Raw genomic sequence first — 21,514 nt, 5'->3', positions numbered from 1 at the left:
GTTTGAAATGGGTAGGTAGATGTAACTTGTAATTTTCAATTTTATATATAATGAAGACTTTCGTTAAATCTCCACCGTAGACATAGGTTTTGGTAACGTATAAATTATTGTGTTATTTGTATGTGATATATTTACTTTTTTGTTGTGTTTTGTGATTGTTGCTTGGGTTCACTGTGTTTTTCATAACAAATTTCATTTTTCTTTGTCCTCCTCTTTTATCTTCTCGTCTCTCTTTCCACAAAGTCCTGGACCAAGTTGCTTATGAATGGTTTTGGATTGATTTTTTAGTTTGAAGTTTAGCGTGAGCTTGAATTTGTTCATTAAGTTAACGAATCGAGCATGAACTCAAATTTTAAGCTAATTTAAACATTCTCAAATATTATTGGGGTCGCTCATGAATTATTTCGGTAGGCTAGGAATATAGGAAAGTTTAATATACTCTCTGTCCTAAAAAGAATATCATGCTTTACTTTTTATCTGTTCCAAAATAATGGTCTACTTCTTTTTTTAAATAATATATTTTACATCTTTCTATATATGTCCTTAGAGTTTAAAATTTTAAACTTGAATCAAAGGATAAATTAGTAACTTTTTAGATAGACAAGACATGTCTTACATGTCCCTTTAAAAATTTTTACTCTTCACAAATGACATCTAAATTGAGACAGGGGGAGTATACGTTTTTTTTTAAATCGAATATATTTTCATAGAAACTCGAGTCTTGTACGAAAATTTTATGTGTGTTGATGGGTACTTGAGACCTGAGGACTAGGATTGGGTTTAAACATTGGAACCTGAATTTATTTTGGGCGGATTTGCGAAAGGTTTTATCAACACGAAAAAATCAAAATATGAGAAAAGTTTAATTTTTTTTTTTTTTTTTTTAATTTTTTTTTATATATATAGATTTTAAGGTTATACATTTATTTTTATTTTAATGTAAAATAGAGTTAAAATTATATTATTTATAGTATCATAGGTTTTAAACTACATTCAACATGCTTTTTTTTTTTTAATTTTAAAGTAAAAAAATTATAATAGTTAAATTTTAGTTAAGAAAATAAAATATTTCAAATCTTTGCATCTACTGATCTAATTTCTAACACTTTTTGCTTTGAAAAAAAAAAAAGTTAAGAAAATAAAATAATAAAAATTTAAGATTTTGAGTTCTTTTACAATTCTCATAGAAAATAATATTATTAAGTCCCACAAGTTTATTTTTTTGTAATGTTAATTTATTAAATGGTTATTAAAATTTTGGATGATCAGATTAATTCGGAAAATTCATAAAGTCCCATGCAATATGGCACGAATTGAAATAGTCCCATGCTATATGGCACGAATTGAAATGTAATAAATTTTATCAAGACTTGTAATAATATTACTCAAGAATACGTATGGCGAGCTTGGGCTTAGTAGCCTCAGTTCACAAATAACAAACTAGGGTCCGTAAATATTGAAACCCGACCCATATCTGTTCAGACCGACACCCCATTTCCCCAACAATCCAGGCGGGTCACGGCCTCATCCATGTATTAAGTCGGCGTCGATTGAAGGGAAGTGAATTTAGGATACGTTTCTCTCCAACCAAACTTAGTGTAGTTCTGTGGTTGGTTCGTCGGCTCCCCAATTTCTGCACTTCCGAAGAGCAAATATGCAGGTAAATCTCATACATACTGTTTATATATAAATATACACACACGTACAATTCAATACAACTATATTGCTTTTACTGATGTACTTATAAAAACTTTAAATTCTGTATTTGGAAAAAGAATCAAATTCAAAAACCCTAATTCTCACTTCTTTTGTAGCAATGAAACTGTTCAAATTCTTTCAGGAATTATTCTTTCATTCAAATCTAACTATTCATTCTTTTTAAATTTACATCTGCATGTTATCGATCTCAACCCTAAACTCTCGTTTGTTTCCGGAGTAAACTGAGGAAAAAAGAAAGAAAATTTAAATTCGTTCGTTTCAATAAATTTTCTAGATTTATTGATTGCTATGGTTTTCTGATGATAATAAGGTAAAACTTACCTAGAATAAGTCTACTTTCTCTCTCCAACCTCTCAATCTCCTCCATCGCCACCACAACCCACCCCACCGCCACCACAATCCTCCTCTGTCCAACACAAAATCCAAAAAAATCAACACAAAAGATTCAGAGTAAACCCATCATCATCACATTAGCCAGACAATTGTCCCTACGAAAAAAAAATTGCAAATAAACAGAAACAGCATAGATCTGCGTAAAAGAATCTATATGAAGCAAAAAAAAAAAAAAATAGAAAGGAAAAAAGAAAACCCGCTGTTGGTGTTGCTTTTGTTAAATATTAATTAATTAATCAAATCTGTTTATCTTTTTCTCAGCAATTATCTCTATCAGCTGTGTCCGCACGTCCTTCTGTCTCGGCTTGAGGTAAGGAATTTGCCGGGACAGGCAAGCACTTTGCCAAAGTTAGAGAGAGAGAGTCTTGCTTCTAGATTAGACTTTAGAGAGAGAAATAGAAAGAGAGAGAGAGAGAGAGAGAGCAAAGAGCGTCATCCGATGGAGACATTCGTCCTAATTTATTCCAAACCTCGAGACTGCTTCAAGTTGGCGCTTGGAAGTTGTAAGAGGCGTCAAATTTTCTGTTGGATGGTGCGCTCCATGTAATTAATTGACGGAGGTGGATTGTGGTGGCGGTGGCGATGGTGGGATGGAGGAGATTGAGAGGTTAGAGAGAGAAAATAGAGAGATGGGTTAATATTGAAGAGGGTGATTTCGTCCGAAAAATTAGATTGAGACGGATGTAAGTTAAAATGCCCCCCTCAATATAGTTGAGGGGGATTTCTCGATAAAAATATTCATAAGGGGGTTTTTCTTGCAAGTGGGTAATAGTCAAGGGTTTTTTTTTTACAATTTGCCCAACCAAAAAAAAAAAAAAAATTGCATATATATATATGTATGTATATATTTTTGACTGAAAAGGGGAGAGATGTGAGAGGGAAAAGTTGTCAATATATCTAATAAAGAACCAAGGTGGAGCGCTGGAGGCTAAATTTGGAGAGCCAATAGCACCTCCCTTCTTTATTATTATTATTATTTTTTCTCTCAGACAGGAAAATTTGAAAACCCTAAGAGATTCAGAACTGTTACTTCTGTTGTTTTGTTAGTTACTTTGCAACCAGGTGGATGCTGAAGAAATTCATTTGATTGGAATGGACTCGCATGGATTACACCAAAAGATTTTGTGAAAATATTTTAAAAAAAGAAGCCATAATGGACAAATTTTTTAGTTTTGAATGATTGAAACAACTTTAAAAGGCTAAAATTTCCTCTCTGTGTATTCCCATGTGTGTTTGCGTGAATGAGAGTGTGTGCATGTGATAATTAGGAAATTAGAATTTGGTTATCCAAGACTGTGTGTTGATATAGTAATGCATCTTTTATGTAAGTATGTGATATCGAATTTTTTTGTTAGATTAGCATCTCTTTGTTTTTTTGGTCTGAACTAATAATTATATGTTCAAATTTCTGCAGGCCAGTGACAGGTTTAATATTAATTCCCAGCTTGAGCATTTGCAAGCTAAATATGTTGGAACTGGGCATGCAGATTTGAATAGATTGTAAGTACCCAATTCTTTCAAAAAATTTATTTCTGCAGATTTTTTTTCCTTCTTTTCTTCTTCTTCTTATATTATGAATTGTTTGATTGTGTAGTGAGTGGGCAGTGAACATCCAGCGCGATAGCTATGCATCATATATTGGCCATTACCCGATGTTAGCTTATTTTGCCATTGCAGAAAATGAATCAATTGGAAGAGAGCGCTATAATTTTATGCAGGTTCGATCCATGTTAAGCTCATAATGTTGTTGCTATGATCATCCTCTTCATTATTATAATTTAATGAAATTCTCATCTTATTTCTCTATAATAGTAGTTGCTTGATGAGATCTATCAATGGAAATAATTTGCTTACACTTTTCATTCTCTGAGTTTTTTAAATTGCTGGTTATCGATCTTTTACTTTTGACACTACCATTATGTGGTCTGTTGGCATGTAAAAACTCTTAGATCTTCAAATCTCTTCGAACTTGGTGTAGATTACAAGTGGATAGGTGTAACGGGTGGGTGCTTACTCATTTACCCAAAAGCTCAAGCTGTTGGGTGGTGTTGCATACCCACCCATTTATACTCGTGTTACTTCCCATCCGGATCCGATGCGGGACAAGTCTCCCCTTGTAACATTCTCTCCCACTCGAACCCACGCAACGAGGGCGTTGCGGTCGGACCACCCTGCCTATCCGGGGTGAATATCCGGACGCCTTCTGGGCCGGGCGCTTGGCATGACACCAGATCAAGGATTGGGTCTGGCTATGATACCAACTGTAACGGGTGGGCACTTGTCCATTTATCCAAAAGCTCAAGCTGTTGGGTTGTGCTGCATACCCACCCATTTATACCCATGTCATTTCTCATCCAGATCCGATGTGGGACAAGTCTCCCCTTGTAACAATAGTTTTATCGTCAGTTTTCTTTGAATTTGGTGTAGATTACCGGTGGAGATGGTTTGATATTGGAGTTTGCTGACTTATTTATTTAAATTCTTTGATTTGGGACTAGCAGAGTGAGAGAGGAGTAATAGTCCCTTTATTTATTGTATTCAGTATAATAGAAGAGGAGAAGAGGATTATTGTTCATAATTTTTTGTACCTGATGCCCCATTTGGTTCATGGGTTGAGGCTGATTTTTCATTTCTTATGAAATGTCATCATTTACTTGATAAATTTATTTGAAATTAATTGAGATCTGGAGAGAAATTATTAAGGAGAAGATTTTGGCCTCCCCTCTCCCATCATATTCTTTATTTCCTTTTACAACCCTGTAGAAACACCACTACGCCCCAGAAACACCAGAACCCCACACACATAAACATACACAAACCAACTCACACACACACAAGGGAAAAAAAAAAAAATGGTGTCAAGACTATCTGTATATGCCGTTTTCACTTTATTTGCACATTTGCTTTTGCATTATGTATATCTTTCATCTTAAGTGGCTTGGTTTTTCATATCTGTTTACTTCACTCTGTTTTTTCATCATCTGCCTATATATGTTATGTAAAAGCTAGTTTAATTTTTCTGTTCTTTTTTATGTGTATAAGAGCGTTGTGAGTAAATTTTCTATTCATGATCGGGATCTTTTAATATTCTCATCAATTCGCATGTATGGAGGACAGTTTCCTATGAGGTATATGGATTGGTAGAGGAGAGGATTAAAAAAGGGGGGAGCTTTGGAACTAGTGAGGGTAAGGCGTAGGTGGGATTTACCATGCTGCGGGCCCTGTGGGGGTGACTTTAGCAAGGTACTGTACCCATGTTCAACACTGGGGTACTCGAGGATTTATTAGCTAAGATGGAAATTTGATTATGTTGTGGCATTCAGTTCGATGGACATTCTTTCCAGAGAGGCAAGGTTTACTTGGTCCAGCACTTGGGCCTCATTTTCTGGTGCACATTGGTAAATTTGGAATTTCTCTGGTTTGGTGGAGCATACTTAGAAGGGGCCCGGTCTTGTGTTTCCTGACTGAGGTAAGACTATTTGGCGATTGTTCACAATTCTGGGGTGAGAGGAGGGAGAAGGCTGTTCAGATTTGAAAATATGTCGTTTAATATAGAGCTTGTTGAAATAGCCAGGGCCAGGGGTTGAGCGTATACAGATTGGAAGGATTCCCTAGTTTTGTATTGTCCTGAATTCTAAAAGTTGTTTTGAAGAGGTGGAATAAGAAGGTTTTGGTAATTTGACTATAAGAAAAGCTCGAGGGACTAAAAATGGTATTTAGGAGTTAGTGGAGGAAGAGATTTGTAGTAGAAAGGAAGAGGAAAGCTGGATGGGGCAGCCCTTGAAAGAAATTTGCTGTTGACGGAAGTCTAGATTTTTATGACTTAAGGAAGCTAACAGAGATACAAAATTTTCCCATCGGGTTGCAAATGCCCATGGGAGACTTCATCAGGTGGAGGAGTGATGATGAGAACAGGGGCAGATAATGTTGGGGGAGTTTTAAGTTTCTATAAGAGGCTGTGTAGAGGACAGCAATAGGAGGCTGCAGTTAAGATGATGTGGATTTTGGCGAAATTCTCAGATGAGGGACGGGGAGTTGTTTTGGCCATTCTCAGAAGAAGATATGGTGGATGATGCTTTGAAGTGTCTGAGTGGCTTACAAGGCTCCGATGCTAGATGGTAGGAGTATGACCTACTTGAATATGTAGATAAGCATGTGTTTGTATTATATACTATATGACATTGTGATTTTCATATATACCTGTTACAATATAATTTAGTAACTAGTTACTAGTTTCATTAATACACAATATGTTCGTTATGACCGATTCTTCAAAATAAGGAAAAACTATAGACATGACCACAATTTTCATACTAAAGAGTAAATACTGCCTAGTATGTTCAATTTACCAGGAATGGCCGAGTGGTACCTTACACCAGGTTAATTTTCTGTCTCCATGAAAAACATGCAAGTTGGATTATGGTGATTATAGTGCTTGCCAGCTAATTGCTTTCATACTGTTGTCAATGTCTAATGTTTTAATTTTAATTTAATTTATTTAATTTTAATAAATTCTTTATATTCCTGTGCAGAAAATGCTTTTGCCTTGTGGGCTACCTCCTGAAAGGGAAGACGATTAAGAACCATGTTGGGATGCTCTTGGAATGTGATTTGATTGATTGCCTCTTTTGTATTGGCTTCAAGAAACAATGTTTTTACCTAATATGATACTTGTTTTTACCTAATATGATACTTTAGGAGTATGACGTCCATTTGACTTGTATTTGCCCACTTCTGAGGGCATTATTTTATGATTGTGATTTGGTCTTCATCGTTTGTTATGTTAAAAGTATTATTTGAAAATGGTTTGTACTAAATGAATATATATATATAATCACTACTATGATATGGACTTCTCTTTTTGTTGATATGTCGAGGAATGGCTATATCCAATTATTCCTGGCAGATAATTGAGGTTCTGGTTATTGGTTAACCTAGATTATATCAAAAGTTAACCTAGGTTATTTCAATATCTCTTCTTTTTGTCCATATGGTTCGGATTGCTTTCAGTTAACATTTCAATATTTGGATTAGTTTGTTTGGTGGGATATAATTTGTCTTATAAAATGGGGAAGTCTATGATAACTGTTTCACAATTTAAAGTTGATTTGGTGTTTAGAAGCCTATCATAACTAATTCTACTAATCATGAGCTCAAATCATGACTTGTATATCATAACTTTGTCGTACTTATCACAACTGCTTATCTATTTCGTGCTTATTACTGAAAAGAATCCCAAATCATGAGCTCCTAGAAAGGATTCGAGTCATTGCTTTTTTTGTCAGTTAAGCAAGACATAACCCTACACCACGCGTTCAAACTCTGGCATTAGGATTCTCTCGCGTGTCATTTTTGCGTGGACTGTGCTTAATGTAAAAAATTTACACGATACCTTATCGTTTTAAATGGTTAATGCAATAACTTTAAATCGGCAATGCAATAATTATGTAAATTTTTTAAATTTTTTATTTATTGGCATTACAAAGTTGCACAACGATATTATGTGACATGAGTGTTGTATAGTATAACTGTTACATTATTATTGCATGATAGTCGTATTTTCGCACCCACGTATATTACAGGTTTTCAAATCCTTACCCTTCTTTTTCGAAAAAAGTAAGTAATACCATTATGCCAAACAAATCATAGGGAACACAATTTAAACCTGTCTCACATCAATGTTAGGTTATATGAATGGTGCCCAAAAAATTTAAAAAAGGACAATGCTTGTAATTTGGACAAGAGGCTTGAACTGACAATGTTTAGGTCATTCGGGTCACCAACTATCTATTGTTTGAAAGCCTGTGAAAGCAACATTTTGCATATATGAACAAACACAACGTTGGTCCAGATTTTTTAGTTATATATTCGTTTTCACTTCCAAAATCATCATCAACAACATCATTTATAGAATTTTTTTTTTTGTTTTGGAGTGAGAGAGAGAAAGATAAGAGGACATGCTGCATTTACAAGTGGAATCATGTTTAATGGGTTAGGCAGGCTCTGAAGGTGAGACAAAATAATGTAAACTACTTGCGGTTCAGCGGTTGCTGTTCAGTCCACCTTAATTTATTATTATTATTATTATATATATATATATATATTTTTTTTTAGCTGTCCATTTATCAATTTTTTTTAAAATTTTTTAATAAATTACTAAATGGATAAAGTTATAGATTTGGTTCGTGGACAAAATTTTGAGCTACACATGCTCAAGTCAAGATTTTAACAGTTAGCGGACCTACAGTTATTTTGAATTTTTGAGGAGCTCCATTATCCAATTGTTTCTAGCAGTTACATGCTTGCAGCTTCTGATTTCAGTCTCATTTACCAATTACCAACAATTAGCTTAATGTTATTATCACAGTTATTTTTGACATTTATTCTTTAGATTCTTATGAATTTTACAAAGAAAATGTGGTTATCAAAGTAGTTTTTGCTGCTTTCCTCTCTGTTTTTCAAATAGTTTTTAAATATTGACTTGCTTTCACAAAGAAATGAATACCCAGCGCCATCAAACTAGACTTTTTAGGCGGAAATGCCCTTTAAATAGCACTTTAAATCTAATAAAGTTAAATGTTATTTGATAATTTAATTCAACGCTTAATTCTATACGAATTAAATATTTATTTAATTAAGTGCATTTGATAACACAATTTAAATATCATGGCACTCATAAATTTTGTTGAGAGGGAGCGCAATTGAATTTTTTTTTCATAATTTCAGTGAGAACATTTTCCAAATTTTTAAGTAAATAAAACAAAATATATATATATTTTCAGCAGGCGGCTGCCCCACTCAGCACAGCATAGATCCATGCCAGATCACAGTTAGGGGTGGCAGAAATCCCCAATTCGGTGGGGAACTGCCTCGACCCGCCCCATTTAAAGCGAGTTTGGAGAACTTTTTACTTAAATGGGGTGGGAATGGGGGTTAAAAAAAAAAAATCAGCCGGTTGCGGGGAGGGGGCGGGGGACTAAGATCCCTGCCCCATACCCGCGCCCAAAACCGTCCTGTTTAATATTTTAAATTATTAATTTATCCTACCATGTTAATATATTTACCAAATGAACCTTCACTCTCTCTCTCTCTATATTGGAAGCCCTACACTTAACACTTCTATATATATATATGTGTGTGTGTGTGTGTGTATGTGCTATGATTGTGTTTAAATAAAAATATAATCGGTGATGGGGCGGGGGCGGGGGCGGAGATTAGAGGCAACAAATTAACAGGTTATGGGACGGTTTTGGAGGCACCAAAATTAAACGGGGGCGGGGATGGGGAATGGGAAACCTGCCCCATTGCCATCCCTAATCACAATAAACCACACTAAATGAAATGAAATTTTATGTAACATATTATCACTGATCACTTAATGCTGAATGTTAATTTATTTTTATTTTTTAAATAAATTTAATTACCACTTAAATACTTCAACACTTAAAATTCAACTCTTAAATTTTTTTTACAGTAATACATACTTTTAAATTTTATCATACATGACTCTTATTAAGTGTCACAAATTTTTTTTTAATAGGTACTACACTCACGCTCCAAACTCACTTTCGGTCTCACGCTTCGCACATGCTCTCGCTCTAATTTCTACTCTGTGTGACTTACTTTTGTACTTCAGCTCTCAAATTCGATTTTACTTCCAGTCCCGCTCTGTGTGCTTAACCACATGCAAGGTATTAAATAAATATTGAACTTTTCAATCACAAAAAATAAATGCACATTTTAATAAGTGTTATATTACTAGAAAAAAAATAAATGTTACGTTGTTGGTATTTTTCTTTTTATTTGAATTTTACATATACAGAATCATATTTTACTTGTTATCGGGCAAAAAATACAAATAAATACATGTCTTTTTATTGTAATATTATTTCTATACAATAATTATTTTCTAAAATTCAATATACCTTTTCATACATATATAAATAATAAATATTATATGCTTTTTTGTTGGATGCTTTTTTATTTTGAAAGTCCCATCCTTTGACGTTCTACATGGCAATCATTATTCTTTAAAGTGAGTATTAAGTAATAACCATCGTCAATTAGTAATTACACATAAATAAAAATGAAAAAACAACACCCAATAATATCATTATTGCATTATTTATTAACTTGTTGCCTTTTGTATCCTTCTTCTTTTCTCCATCTGTTTTCCTTCCTCCGTTCACTCTCTCTCTCTCTCCTCTCTCTTCCCAAATTTATTCCTTCACTTTCTTGACAAATTTCCTCAAAAATCGTCTTCTTGCACAGATCCCTTCGAATCTGCGCCCAAAAATTTCCCCAAAATTTGGTGTCTTGGATTTGTTATTATTATTTTTTTCTCGCTCCAAATTGTCATTTTCTTTATTTTCCCAAATCTTCCAGTTCTTTGTCACCATCTTTCTGTTATATATATATATATATTGTTTCAAATTTTGCTTTTAATCTGCTTTTCGGAGGAATGTATCACATAGGAAGGGTTTCGAAGGGGAAAAGTTAGTTGCGGATTTAGGGTTTCTTTTTCTGAAGATGTAACTTGAATGGTGTTGATTCATTTATCTATTGCCTTTTTTTTTATGCCCGTTTATTCATGATTTGATCGTTAGATACTGATATTTCAATAATCTTGTTTTTGTTCTGATATTGGAGATTAAGGGTTTGAGGTGGTGATTGATTTTATGATTGAAGGGTTGGGGAGATTTTCCGATGATTGTGCATGGTGGGTCGGTGATGGATCTGAGATTTATTTGGAGAATATAATTGTTCAGCGATTGATCTGCAAAGAGGGTTTACTGATTTGGGATCGTGAGTTGATTGGAATTTGAAGAACGGGAATAAGATATTGTTTTTTTTTTTTGGGCATTTGGGATTGGAGTTGGACTGGGATTCGAATAATAGGAGAGTAAGTTATTAGGCTCTTTTGGAGAGGTAATTTTGATTGGGATTTAATGATGGATCATGTAATTGGTTCAAAGTTTAAGCTTGGGCGGAAGATCGGGAGTGGATCTTTCGGCGAGCTCTATTTGGGTATGTGCAATTTGAATTTCTCAGTGACTCTAAATTTTTTGTTTCCGTATTTTTGTGGGTTCTATATTCAGTTGTTCGAATTTTTTTTTTTTTTTTGATAAGTAGTTGTTCGATTTATTTCAGGAGTAAATGTTCAAACTGGGGAGGAAGTTGCTGTAAAGCTGGTATGTATTGGTGTTTCTTTTTGTGTTGAATTTTGGTAGTGGGTTAGATGACTTATGATCTTTAATTGTGTAAATATTTCGGATAATTCTCGTTTTGAGTCTTTAATTACATGAAAGTGGGTTTTTAAAATTGTTCTCTTATTACTCTAACAACCATTTCTTAGTCTGTATATTTGTTGATTAATATCCCATCATTGTTCTTAGTAGATCTTATTATACCTTGTAAAATGACTGTTAATTTTGTAAGGCAATTTGCATTTGGGTTATTAAACCAGTTGACCAACCAATTTTTGTTATCAATGAGTCCAATTTGCATGTTGAGTATTCTTATTCTGTTTGTCTGTTCTAATACCACAGAAAATTATTCTTACAGATTTTTATCCAACATGTTTATGATTAACTCATATATAAAAACCACAAAATATTTCAAACTGTAGATATTAAGTTTTTTAGTTTGATGGGAATAGTGGAATGTGAACTTAGATATTGGTATTTGCATTTGAAGTTTCTCTGAAGGTTATTTATGCGACTGGAAATAGGTTTTACATTGTAATTTATACTCCCTCCGTCCCATATTAGATTTCCCTTTTTGGGGATTAGAACTTTTTAAGGGGACATGTAATTATTGCATTGTCCCCTTCAAAAATTACAAAACTACCCTTTCAAGTTTAAATATATATATAATCAAGTTTGAAATTTTTTAAAATTTTGAGTGTACTTTTTACTTATCAAAAAAATAAAAATAAAAATAAGGGTATTTTATGAAAAGATGTGAAAAAAATAAGGGTATTTGGTAAGTGGACAAGTATTTTGGGACAACCCAAAAAGGAAAGATGGACAAATATTATGGGACGGAGGGAGTATATCTTATAATTAATCAATGGATGAAAATGTTTGTAAAAAATATAATTGGAGTCCCAGATTGAAGGATATTTCTCAAAAACACTTGGCATTGTCCACCCACTGATGTGGGTTTAGGTTAGAAAAGATGTGAATTCAATAACCTTAACTGAAAACTTTTTCTATTATATTGCGAATAATTACCGTCAAAGCAAAATAATGAAAATAAAGTATCACTTCTCCTAACTCCCTAATATTTTGCAATTAGATACATTAGGTAGTTTGGTGTGGCCCATCTACTTTTGGGTCTGGACTCCAATCTACAAGTTGCATACCTAATTGACCTCTAATGCTTATAGAATTTGAGGATTCAGATTCGGAACTTCTCCTGAGAAAAATCTTAGATGCAACACTTAGGTTACTATTTATATATTATTTGTATTAATTTTGTTATGTTCACTTTATTAATTTTTACTTGTATCCATAGATCCCAGAGAAAAAAGAGAAAGAATGCGTTTGTATTATAAATTTTTATTAAGATACTTTTCTTGTCATGGTATGGTCCTTATTTTATTTATTATTTTATGTTTTTCCAGGAATCAATAAAGACTAAGCACCCTCAGCTTCACTATGAATCAAAATTGTACATGCTTCTTCAGGGAGGAAGTGAGTGGGTCTTTATAATGTTTTTTCCCTAGAGTTTTCAGACACAATTGATTATTTTGTCGAATCAACATCATTTTTACATATTTATTTATTGAATGAAGCTGGTATACCCCACCTCAAATGGTTTGGAGTTGAAGGCGAATACAATGCCATGGTTATTGACCTTCTTGGGCCAAGCTTAGAAGACTTGTTCAACTACTGTAATCGGAAATTCACTTTGAAAACAGTTTTAATGCTTGCTGATCAGTTAGTAAGTATGAAATTGTCTTGGAATGTTTGACTAGTTTTGCTAGATGCTGTACTTATAGTTTTTCCTGATATTATATGTAGATAAATAGAGTTGAGTATATGCACTCGAGAGGTTTTCTACATCGTGATATTAAGCCTGACAACTTTTTAATGGGTTTAGGGCGCAAAGCAAATCAGGTATATTTTCTGTGGAGTGCTTTTGTATATGTGCATTTGCATTGGTGCTGACTTGAGTGATTGCAACTTCTGAATTCTCATTCATACACGGATTTTGTTGATTGTTTCCTATTTTGTTATAACCTTTTTCAGTGTGCCTTGTTGGATTCATTTGACATTTCAGTGTGAAATATTGTATTATTTCTTGTTTGACGATCTATATGTGATTCATATTTATTGAGAATTACAATGTATGATATGATTTACGTTCAATATGATACGTTATACATAAAAACGAGACACATCATTGATATGTATCCCATTTTGACTCCATTTTGTGGTACACATACATACGATAAGAAATAAAAGGACATCACCTATTTTGAGGTTGTTTTGCACAAAACAGTTGCTCTCAAGACTTGGACTCGGGTTTTGCGCTTGTCACCCTTAGCTTTTAACATTTTACCAAGTAACGATGCCTATATACGAGTGATACACTATATGGTAATAAATATGCAAAGACACTTCTATTTTGTTTTTTTGTATATTTTTTTGAGGAAAGAATCAATTTTGAACTTTCAAGTTTTAACTTTAATTATGAAGTTTTAATATGAGACCCTCCCTAGACTCTGCAGTGGCGTGAGCCTTGTGTGTGAGCTAACCCATTTTATGTATATATATATATATTGAATCTTCGTATGATGGAGATTGGTACCTAAAGATGTAAATTGCGATAAATATTATTTTATAATTACAATATACAAGGTAGAACTTCTGCAACTACATTGTTTTAGGTGTAACATCGGAAAATGTATTTTCTTGTTGCATTTGCTTTCCACTATTGAAGGGGCAGGTGAAAATGACCTGAGTTTTTAACATGAACTTTTCGGAACCTAGACCATCAATACCTAGAGTTGAATTGGGGAGGACAAAATGATTTTTGAGTTAGACCAGGATGTGCATGGGAATTCAGAGGTAAATCATTGGTTTAAAAGTCAATCTAGAAGTAAAAACATTTGTTAGTTATTAGTGTGGAAGATTCTAACTTTTCAGGATTGTTATGCTTGATAAATTTAATGAGAGTTTAGAAATTAGAAGTATTTACTCCCAAAAATTATTTCCCTCACATGCAGTGTGGATGATTTAACAACTAGCCAGTTTAGCCCGTAGTTAATTCTTCCCTCCTAAAAATCACACTTAAGCGGAGGACTGAGCTCTCACGCTACCACTTTTGAGGATGGGGAGTTTATATGAGTTTTTTTCTTCTTCCATCATGACACGTAGAGGATTGGGGTATCTGTTTGGTTGTGCTCGACTCATATCCCATACTCGTGTCTATGTCTTGTTGTGCTGACATAGATGTGTTGAGGGTAATAGGAGAGTTCATACAACATAACTTTTGTGTATCTTTTTGTTGTTAATCTCAACTAGCTTATCATTTCCATTAGATTAATTGATGTCATACTCTCTATAGTTTTGATTTGGTTAAGGTTAAAATTGTATTTTAAATTATTCCTTTGTTTTTTGAGCTTAGGTCATTAATAGTTTCTTCCTATGGATGCCGAATCAGCTTTGTTATAAACAATATAGAAAGATGGGACCTTTGATGATTCATTACATGAAGCTTTAATGTGATGGAAAATAAAAATAAAAATTCATTTATCGGCTTCATCTCATAATTATTGCATCATCGCATTCACCCTTTATTCGAAACTAACATTATCATCTTTTGCGTATCTGATTGGATAACGTATGAAGAACACTTTAGCTAGTTAATCTGTCAGCAATAGTTGTTTTTCGAAAACATATCCTAATATTTAAGCTTTTAAAGTTTCCTAATAAGGAGGAGCATAATTGTGGAAGTCTCAATTCAAAGGAATGGAAGGAGTGTTTTTGATTAACTGGTAGCTTTAGGCTCCACAAAATCAGCTTAGAAGTTCAATGTTTTTTTTTTTTCCCCCCCCCCCCCCCCCCCTCCCCGTTGTTTTTTTGTCCATGACCACAAGTACTAGTGAAATTTATAATTACATACATATATATGTATATGTTTAACTGTAAATGGTTATTGGGGATGTTCACAGTTATTGAAAGAAAAAAGAAAGTAGGAAAAGAAGTTTGTACATTTTGTTGTGCTGAGTTGGGATGGGCTCAAATCTTGTCAGGCTCATAACATCGTAAGTGAATTACATCTGGAAATACCAAAAAGAGATTTAAAATGACCAATACAAACTTTATTTTGTCAAGTTCACATGAGGTTGCACTTGCTAGATCAGCAATCAATTATATATTTCTTTGAGAAATGTATTTGCTCCTTGAGTGCTGTGGTTTTTGACGGAATTGTTAAGGCAGACAAAATTTAGACTTTTCTGCAGTCTCTCACTTTAAAATTGAAAATTGGGCATGTTTTAGGAGTTGCGTAGTGCAGTTATAGCTCAACTTCTTTTTGCTGGTTTTATTTTACAACAGGTATATGTCATTGACTATGGCCTTGCAAAGAAGTATAGAGATCTCCAAACACACAAACACATACCATACAGGTATAGATGTGATCTTCTATATTTTCCTGAGAACATGATATAATACCTTCTGCTGTTCTCTTTAAGCATTTTGCTCCTGTGGCACTTTTTTCTTCTCTCATTTTGGTAGGCAATGACAATGCCACAGTAGTTAGTGTGTGTTTGTGTTTATAAAAAGCTTGCCATGTTGTTTTGATGGTTCATTGTTATGTTTATAGTGTGGATTAGAAAGCAAAGGTGAGTGAAAGGAGTTTTCCTATTATATATCTGAGTTGCAATTTATCCCACAATACGTGGTTTTCAATAGTGGCCTTTTGGCACTTTCTGTTTATTAAAGTTTATGATGGGGATAAATAAAGAAATAAGAAGTGTTCTTATGTACATGGATGGTCAATATATCATGTAGTATTTGTTTTCCCAAGTTTCCCACTGACATTCTTCTCTGAGATGATTAAGCACCCATTTTGACTAAATATGAGATTAAAGGAAATGAACCAATAGATTAGTCTGTTTTTGTTTTATATGATGAAACTTGAGATACCACTTTTTTGTTTTCATTATGGTGGTGTTGGTGTAATATTTTAACATGTTAACATGAAATTATTAATTTCTTTTGTAACTAAAAGAAATGTCATTGAAAGTTGGAAATGGCAATCATATTATGGGCAAAATTTGCACAAGGAATATGATGAAGTAATTGGGTGGTGATTAAGAGAGGAAACTCCCAGTGAACATTATCCTATTGAGAACTCCATAAGTCTTAAACCAGTATTTTTGAAAGTGCAATGATTATTCTATTTCTAAAAGCACCATTTTGAGGCAGAGAGAAACATTCCAAAATGATATTCTGATTCTACCTCTACCCTTAATCCACCCACCACTAAGCAAGCCCATGTTTGATTTTGATATGGCCAAAGACATCTCCGGTGAAGAAAAGAGGATAGAGTAAAGGTTCTAATCTAAAGCATATTCAAGTAAGACAAGTGTCACCATTTCTTTTTGGCACTTACACGCGCTACATCTATCAGGATACATCCAACCTCTGCAAATCAGGTGATGCACCATGAAGCATATAACTTTGGCTGCAGACCAACAAAGAAAGCCACCTCTGAAGGAGTACAAGCACCCTCAAAGCTCCTGACGGAGACAACACTGGCGTTGTAACATTTTTAATGATGATAGAATGACATGGTTAAAAGATTAGTTGAACTCATTCCAATATGGCAAAGAAAAGCCTCACAAAGAATTGTAAAACTATCTAAAACTCCTAATCATGAGAATTGCTAGAAAAATAAAGATACTTTTCTTACCAAGCAACATTGTCAATTACCCATGCTTCTTTTTCTTTCTCTTTGATGGATCATCTTTCCATGCTTCTGCTAAATGTAACTGTAAACTGCATACAAGCTTGGAAATTCCTTTAAAAAGATCGTGTAGTTCTGCTCCAAATGCATATAAATTGATTGTTTTTTCAGTCATCTCATACCTTAAAACCTATAGGTCCTACTGCCTTGGGAGAACAGCCCCTCGAAACAATTCACAATGGATTTCCAGGGCCCACATAATGCTAGAATGGAGACATGAAATTTTTATCTTGGCATTATCAAGATTGGACTAAACTTGAGGAACTGGAATTTCTTTTGAATAGAAACTTGAACTATTCTTTAATCTTCTTCTGTTACTGTTAGTCCTGACACATGTCATGATATTCAATACCAGTTGTTGCCAGAAATGCAATATCTTCTTTCTTTGAATTTATTGCTTTAAGAAATTCAATTGTTGGAAGTTCAACAAAATTGATTGAAATATTTACTAGTTGAATTAATTATTGTTGTGAATCATAAAGATTAAATTATGGTTCAAGTTTTTGACTCAAATGGTAAAAATATATGACAACTGATAGAACCCTAATCTATATGACAGCTGTTATTCAGCTCAATCACTTACATTTTATTTTTATGTAATTACATTCTCAGTCATTGTGGTTTTTCTATTTATTTGTTTACTTAATCACTACTCTGAACCTTATATCCTCCTCCCTAAGCCTTTAGCCTATGAATATTTGAATTGAACAAATTTGGATTTTTTTTTCACAGGGAAAACAAAAATCTCACGGGCACAGCTCGCTATGCAAGTGTTAACACCCACCTTGGAGTTGGTAAGTTAAATGTTTTGCAACTATTAACTGAGGATGGTTCTCATTCTTGCTATCAAATATTCAAATTCATTTAACTTCACATTTTATCTAATTTTAATGTGGTATTATTGCATGCAGAGCAAAGCAGAAGGGATGATCTGGAATCTCTTGGTTATGTGCTTATGTATTTTCTGAGGGGAAGGTAATATTATCAAGAGCCATTCTTCACTTATTTTTTCATGTAGCATTTCACATAACACTGACTTCTTATGATTCTCCTTCCTTAGCCTTCCCTGGCAGGGTTTGAAAGCCGGCACTAAAAAGCAGAAATATGATAAAATCAGTGAAAAGAAGATGCTGACTCCAATAGAGGTACTGTCTTTCTCCTGCAAGTGGCTTTTCTTGGAAAGTTGTTCCATAATATTAAATTTATTGTAGAAGGTTGTGATGGGACAACAGTTGGGTTGTTGGATGTTCTGCTTGACATCCTAACTGCTGCTTGTCCTTCATTTGCTTGAAGTTTTAGCATTATGTAGCTTAGTTAACTATATTTATATGAAATCTTAAGCATTGTTCACAGGTGCTTTGCAAATCTCATCCATCAGAATTCATCTCATACTTCCACTATTGTCGATCATTACGGTTTGATGACAAACCAGATTATTCATACTTAAAGAGGCTTTTCCGTGACCTGTTTATTCGAGAAGGTAAAATTTACTTTTGAACTCCGTATCCTCTTACTTATGTTTACCTTTATACTTATTTTGATATTTAATTTTCTTTCTGAAGATCTCAACTTCAACCAAGAGCAGTGTCTTGTTAGTTCTGTAACATTGTAAATGTTTGGACTGTTGTAATTAGTGCAGGTTATCAGTTTGACTATGTTTTTGACTGGACCATTTTGAAGTACCCGCAGATTGGATCCAGTTCTAGAGGACGGGTTGGTTCTTCTCAAAATTGTACAATGATTATCATTTATTCCTCAATGGATGATTTTTTTTTTTTTTTAATCTTACTCTTAATGTTCTCTTTCAGCAGCCAGTCGGGAAATTACCTTTGAACCCAGGACCATCTGCGGAAAGAATAGACAAGACTCCAGGTCTGTTCCATTTTTTCAGCAATGCTTGAGAATGAGTTGAGGAGTTTCATGTTTAAATAGTTAAGATCTTTTAGAATTTTTGTAAGACAATTTTGCTTTTCATTTCCTGAATCTGGATTTTCTGGACTAACCTTGTCTGTGCTGGAGCTGCATTAATATTTTGGAACTTGAAACTTTGATGCTGCCCTCATAGTGCCCTTAAATCGTTTAGAGCGGTGTATTGCACAGGACTTCTTAATTTTTGTAAAAAATTATGCTTCCAGTTTTATTTGTATATATATATTTCTTATTCACTTGTTTTTTCTCCTCTTTTCCTTCACCCTCTATTTCTCATTGACATGATTCTCTCTCTCTCTCTCTCTCTCTCTCTCTCTCTCTCACACACACACACACACACATTTGTATGAATATGTACACACGCATGATTTTACTTTTTATGCCCTCCTCTACATTCATTCTTTCTCTTACCCTTTTTTGGTCTTTCACCATTAGGTTGGTCCTATAAGTCTACCTATGAAATTCTATACCATTTTTTTAAAAAAAAATTTAAAAATCATGGGAGCTGAAGCCACTCTCTTGCCTTAATTCTCTACTTCATTCAAACTTATCAAAAATAAATTAAAAAATTCTCGACTTTATTCAAATTTTGTACCATCTACCACTTCATTTTATTATCACTCTCACACTTACTGTTTCTCACATTTTGTTGCTTTCCATCATTTTAAGAAAAGTTATTTAGCTCAAGAAAAAAATAAAGCAACCGGAGATTACGTCACGTTATAGTATTTTCACTCCATCGCTGTTGCTATGAAATAGCAGACATATATTTAACATGTTCTTTTGGTTGGATGCAGACATATATTTAAGCTGAAATAGCAGTATGTTGTCAACTTGTTAATTCTTTGTATTACATTAAATATAATTATTGAAATTTTATTGGATCATTATTATGAAACCAAATGTATATTGCTGAAAATTGAATTTAACTAGAACCAAGTTTATTATATAAAAACATATGTTACGTATGTATATTTTTGTCTTAATTTTTCCAGACTGCCATGCGCATTTATATTTGTAAAAGTTTATGCAGCCTATTAGGAAATAGCGTGAATATTAATTTTCAGCGTTTTCCATTATGTATTGTCATCTAGTGAGACAAGAGATTCGAGATAAATTCTCAGGTGCAGTTGAGGCATTTGCTAGAAGGAATGGTTCTGGTACTGGCTTGCATGGTGACCACTCCAGGCACAGATCTTCAGAGGATATACCATCATCCAAGGATGTGGTAAGTATTGACAATGGAAAATGTATGGTTTCTTTGATGTAAATTTTAATTCCTTTTGTTTTGATCTGGTTTCAAGTGGATCAAAGGCTCATTTCTTTCTTTCAAATATAAATTCACTATTGTGCTTTACTTCCCTACCTGTGCTGTTCAGCAAGCTGATCCCGAACGAAGCCGTCGAAATGGCAGTACTTCAAAGAGGGTTGTCATGTCAAGCAGCCGGCCAAGTTCTTCTGGTGAACCCAGTGAGAATCGGGCGAGCCGGCTAGGCTCCGGCAGTGGTCGACTGTCCGCTAACCACAGGATCCAACCTGGGTTCGAGTCTAAATCATCATCTTTCACTCGTGCTGCAGCTGCAAGAGGTGGCCGTGATGATACTCTGCGGAGTTTCGAGCTGCTAACCATTGGCACAGGAAAGAGGAAATAAAGAGGATGACAGAAATTCATGCTAAGGGGAGAAAATCTCAGTCTTTGCTTCTATCAAGATCTCAGCACTACTGCGTTCTTAGCTCTGTTAGCATACGTGAATATCCTTTATTGGGTTTCCATTCATAGCCGGAGCGCAGATTTAAGTTTTTCCTTGAAACACTTGGAGATGCTCTGCTTCACCAATTCTTGCGATGATTATATTGCATTACGAACTTGTCGAAGAAAGAGATTAGATGTTTCACCTTAGGGAATTGTTCATATATTTGAGACCTTGGTAGTTGTAATAAATACTGGTATTATGATGAACTTTACTTCGAGACCATCACTTCCTCTGCCTCTCTTTGTGCTCACACTAATTGGGCCTTAGTTATCTTGGAAGCCTGTCAAAACCCTAAACTTGCCAGTTTGTGCTGTAGGTAATGCAGCTGCAGGTGCCACAGCAGAAAAGATGCGTGTACCTGAGCTAGGAAATTACATCATGTTGCGTTTGGGATTACCGAATCGGTGTTTTGGATTTGAGGTTTGGGATTACTGAATCGGTGTTTTGGATTTGAGATTGATGTTGCGTTTGGGAGCACCGAATTGGTAGGGCTTTTGAATTTGGGGTTTGGGAGCCACCGAATTGGTAATGCTTTTGAATTCGGAATTAGAGAAAATTTAGTTCAAAGTTTTAATCAATTTTCTTTTAATTTCAAATTCAAGTTGTCAATTTGGTTCTTTCAAATACTCTTAGGCATTTTCTTCGTTCGCTGTTGGCGGCTTTTTCTGGTCATCGGCCTAACTTTGGAAGAAAGTGAAGTCAACACGGCAGTCATTTAAATGCGCATTGCTGGCACC

General features: G+C 34.1%; 2 protein-coding genes across 5 annotated transcripts; both read left to right on the top strand.

Annotated features, from left to right (window-relative positions):
* Positions 1-1,522: 1,522 nt before the first annotated feature.
* Positions 1,523-6,982, top strand: LOC132274980 (uncharacterized protein At4g14342). The gene is made up of 4 exons (XM_059776360.1): positions 1,523-1,660; positions 3,527-3,612; positions 3,707-3,830; positions 6,645-6,982. Exons 1-4 carry the CDS (start codon positions 1,655-1,657, stop codon positions 6,690-6,692), a joined length of 264 nt encoding a protein of 87 aa, XP_059632343.1. The 5' UTR covers positions 1,523-1,654; the 3' UTR covers positions 6,693-6,982.
* Positions 6,983-10,260: 3,278 nt separating this feature from the next.
* On the top strand, positions 10,261-20,999 carry LOC132274979 (casein kinase 1-like protein 10). Of its 4 annotated transcripts, none has more exons than XM_059776359.1 (14): positions 10,261-11,139; positions 11,263-11,303; positions 12,740-12,809; positions 12,911-13,059; positions 13,140-13,235; positions 15,681-15,751; positions 17,827-17,888; positions 18,006-18,069; positions 18,155-18,239; positions 18,448-18,574; positions 18,734-18,807; positions 18,906-18,966; positions 20,148-20,251; positions 20,403-20,999. In XM_059776359.1, exons 1-14 carry the CDS (start codon positions 11,061-11,063, stop codon positions 20,673-20,675), a joined length of 1,356 nt encoding a protein of 451 aa, XP_059632342.1. In that variant the 5' UTR covers positions 10,261-11,060; the 3' UTR covers positions 20,676-20,999. The 4 variants fall into 4 exon arrangements, with proteins under 4 accessions (XP_059632342.1, XP_059632341.1, XP_059632340.1 ...); XM_059776358.1 differs by having other exon boundaries at positions 18,903-18,966; XM_059776357.1 differs by having other exon boundaries at positions 10,262-11,139; positions 20,118-20,251.
* The last annotated feature ends 515 nt before the right edge of the window (positions 21,000-21,514 follow it).

This window comes from Cornus florida, unplaced genomic scaffold (genome assembly GCF_030987335.1).
Source record: "Cornus florida cultivar Cherokee Brave unplaced genomic scaffold, ASM3098733v1 CherokeeBrave_3.0.0_Hap2_Chr09, whole genome shotgun sequence".
Classification (NCBI taxonomy): domain Eukaryota; kingdom Viridiplantae; phylum Streptophyta; class Magnoliopsida; order Cornales; family Cornaceae; genus Cornus; species Cornus florida.
This window is presented reverse-complemented; position numbering and strand designations above follow the sequence as displayed.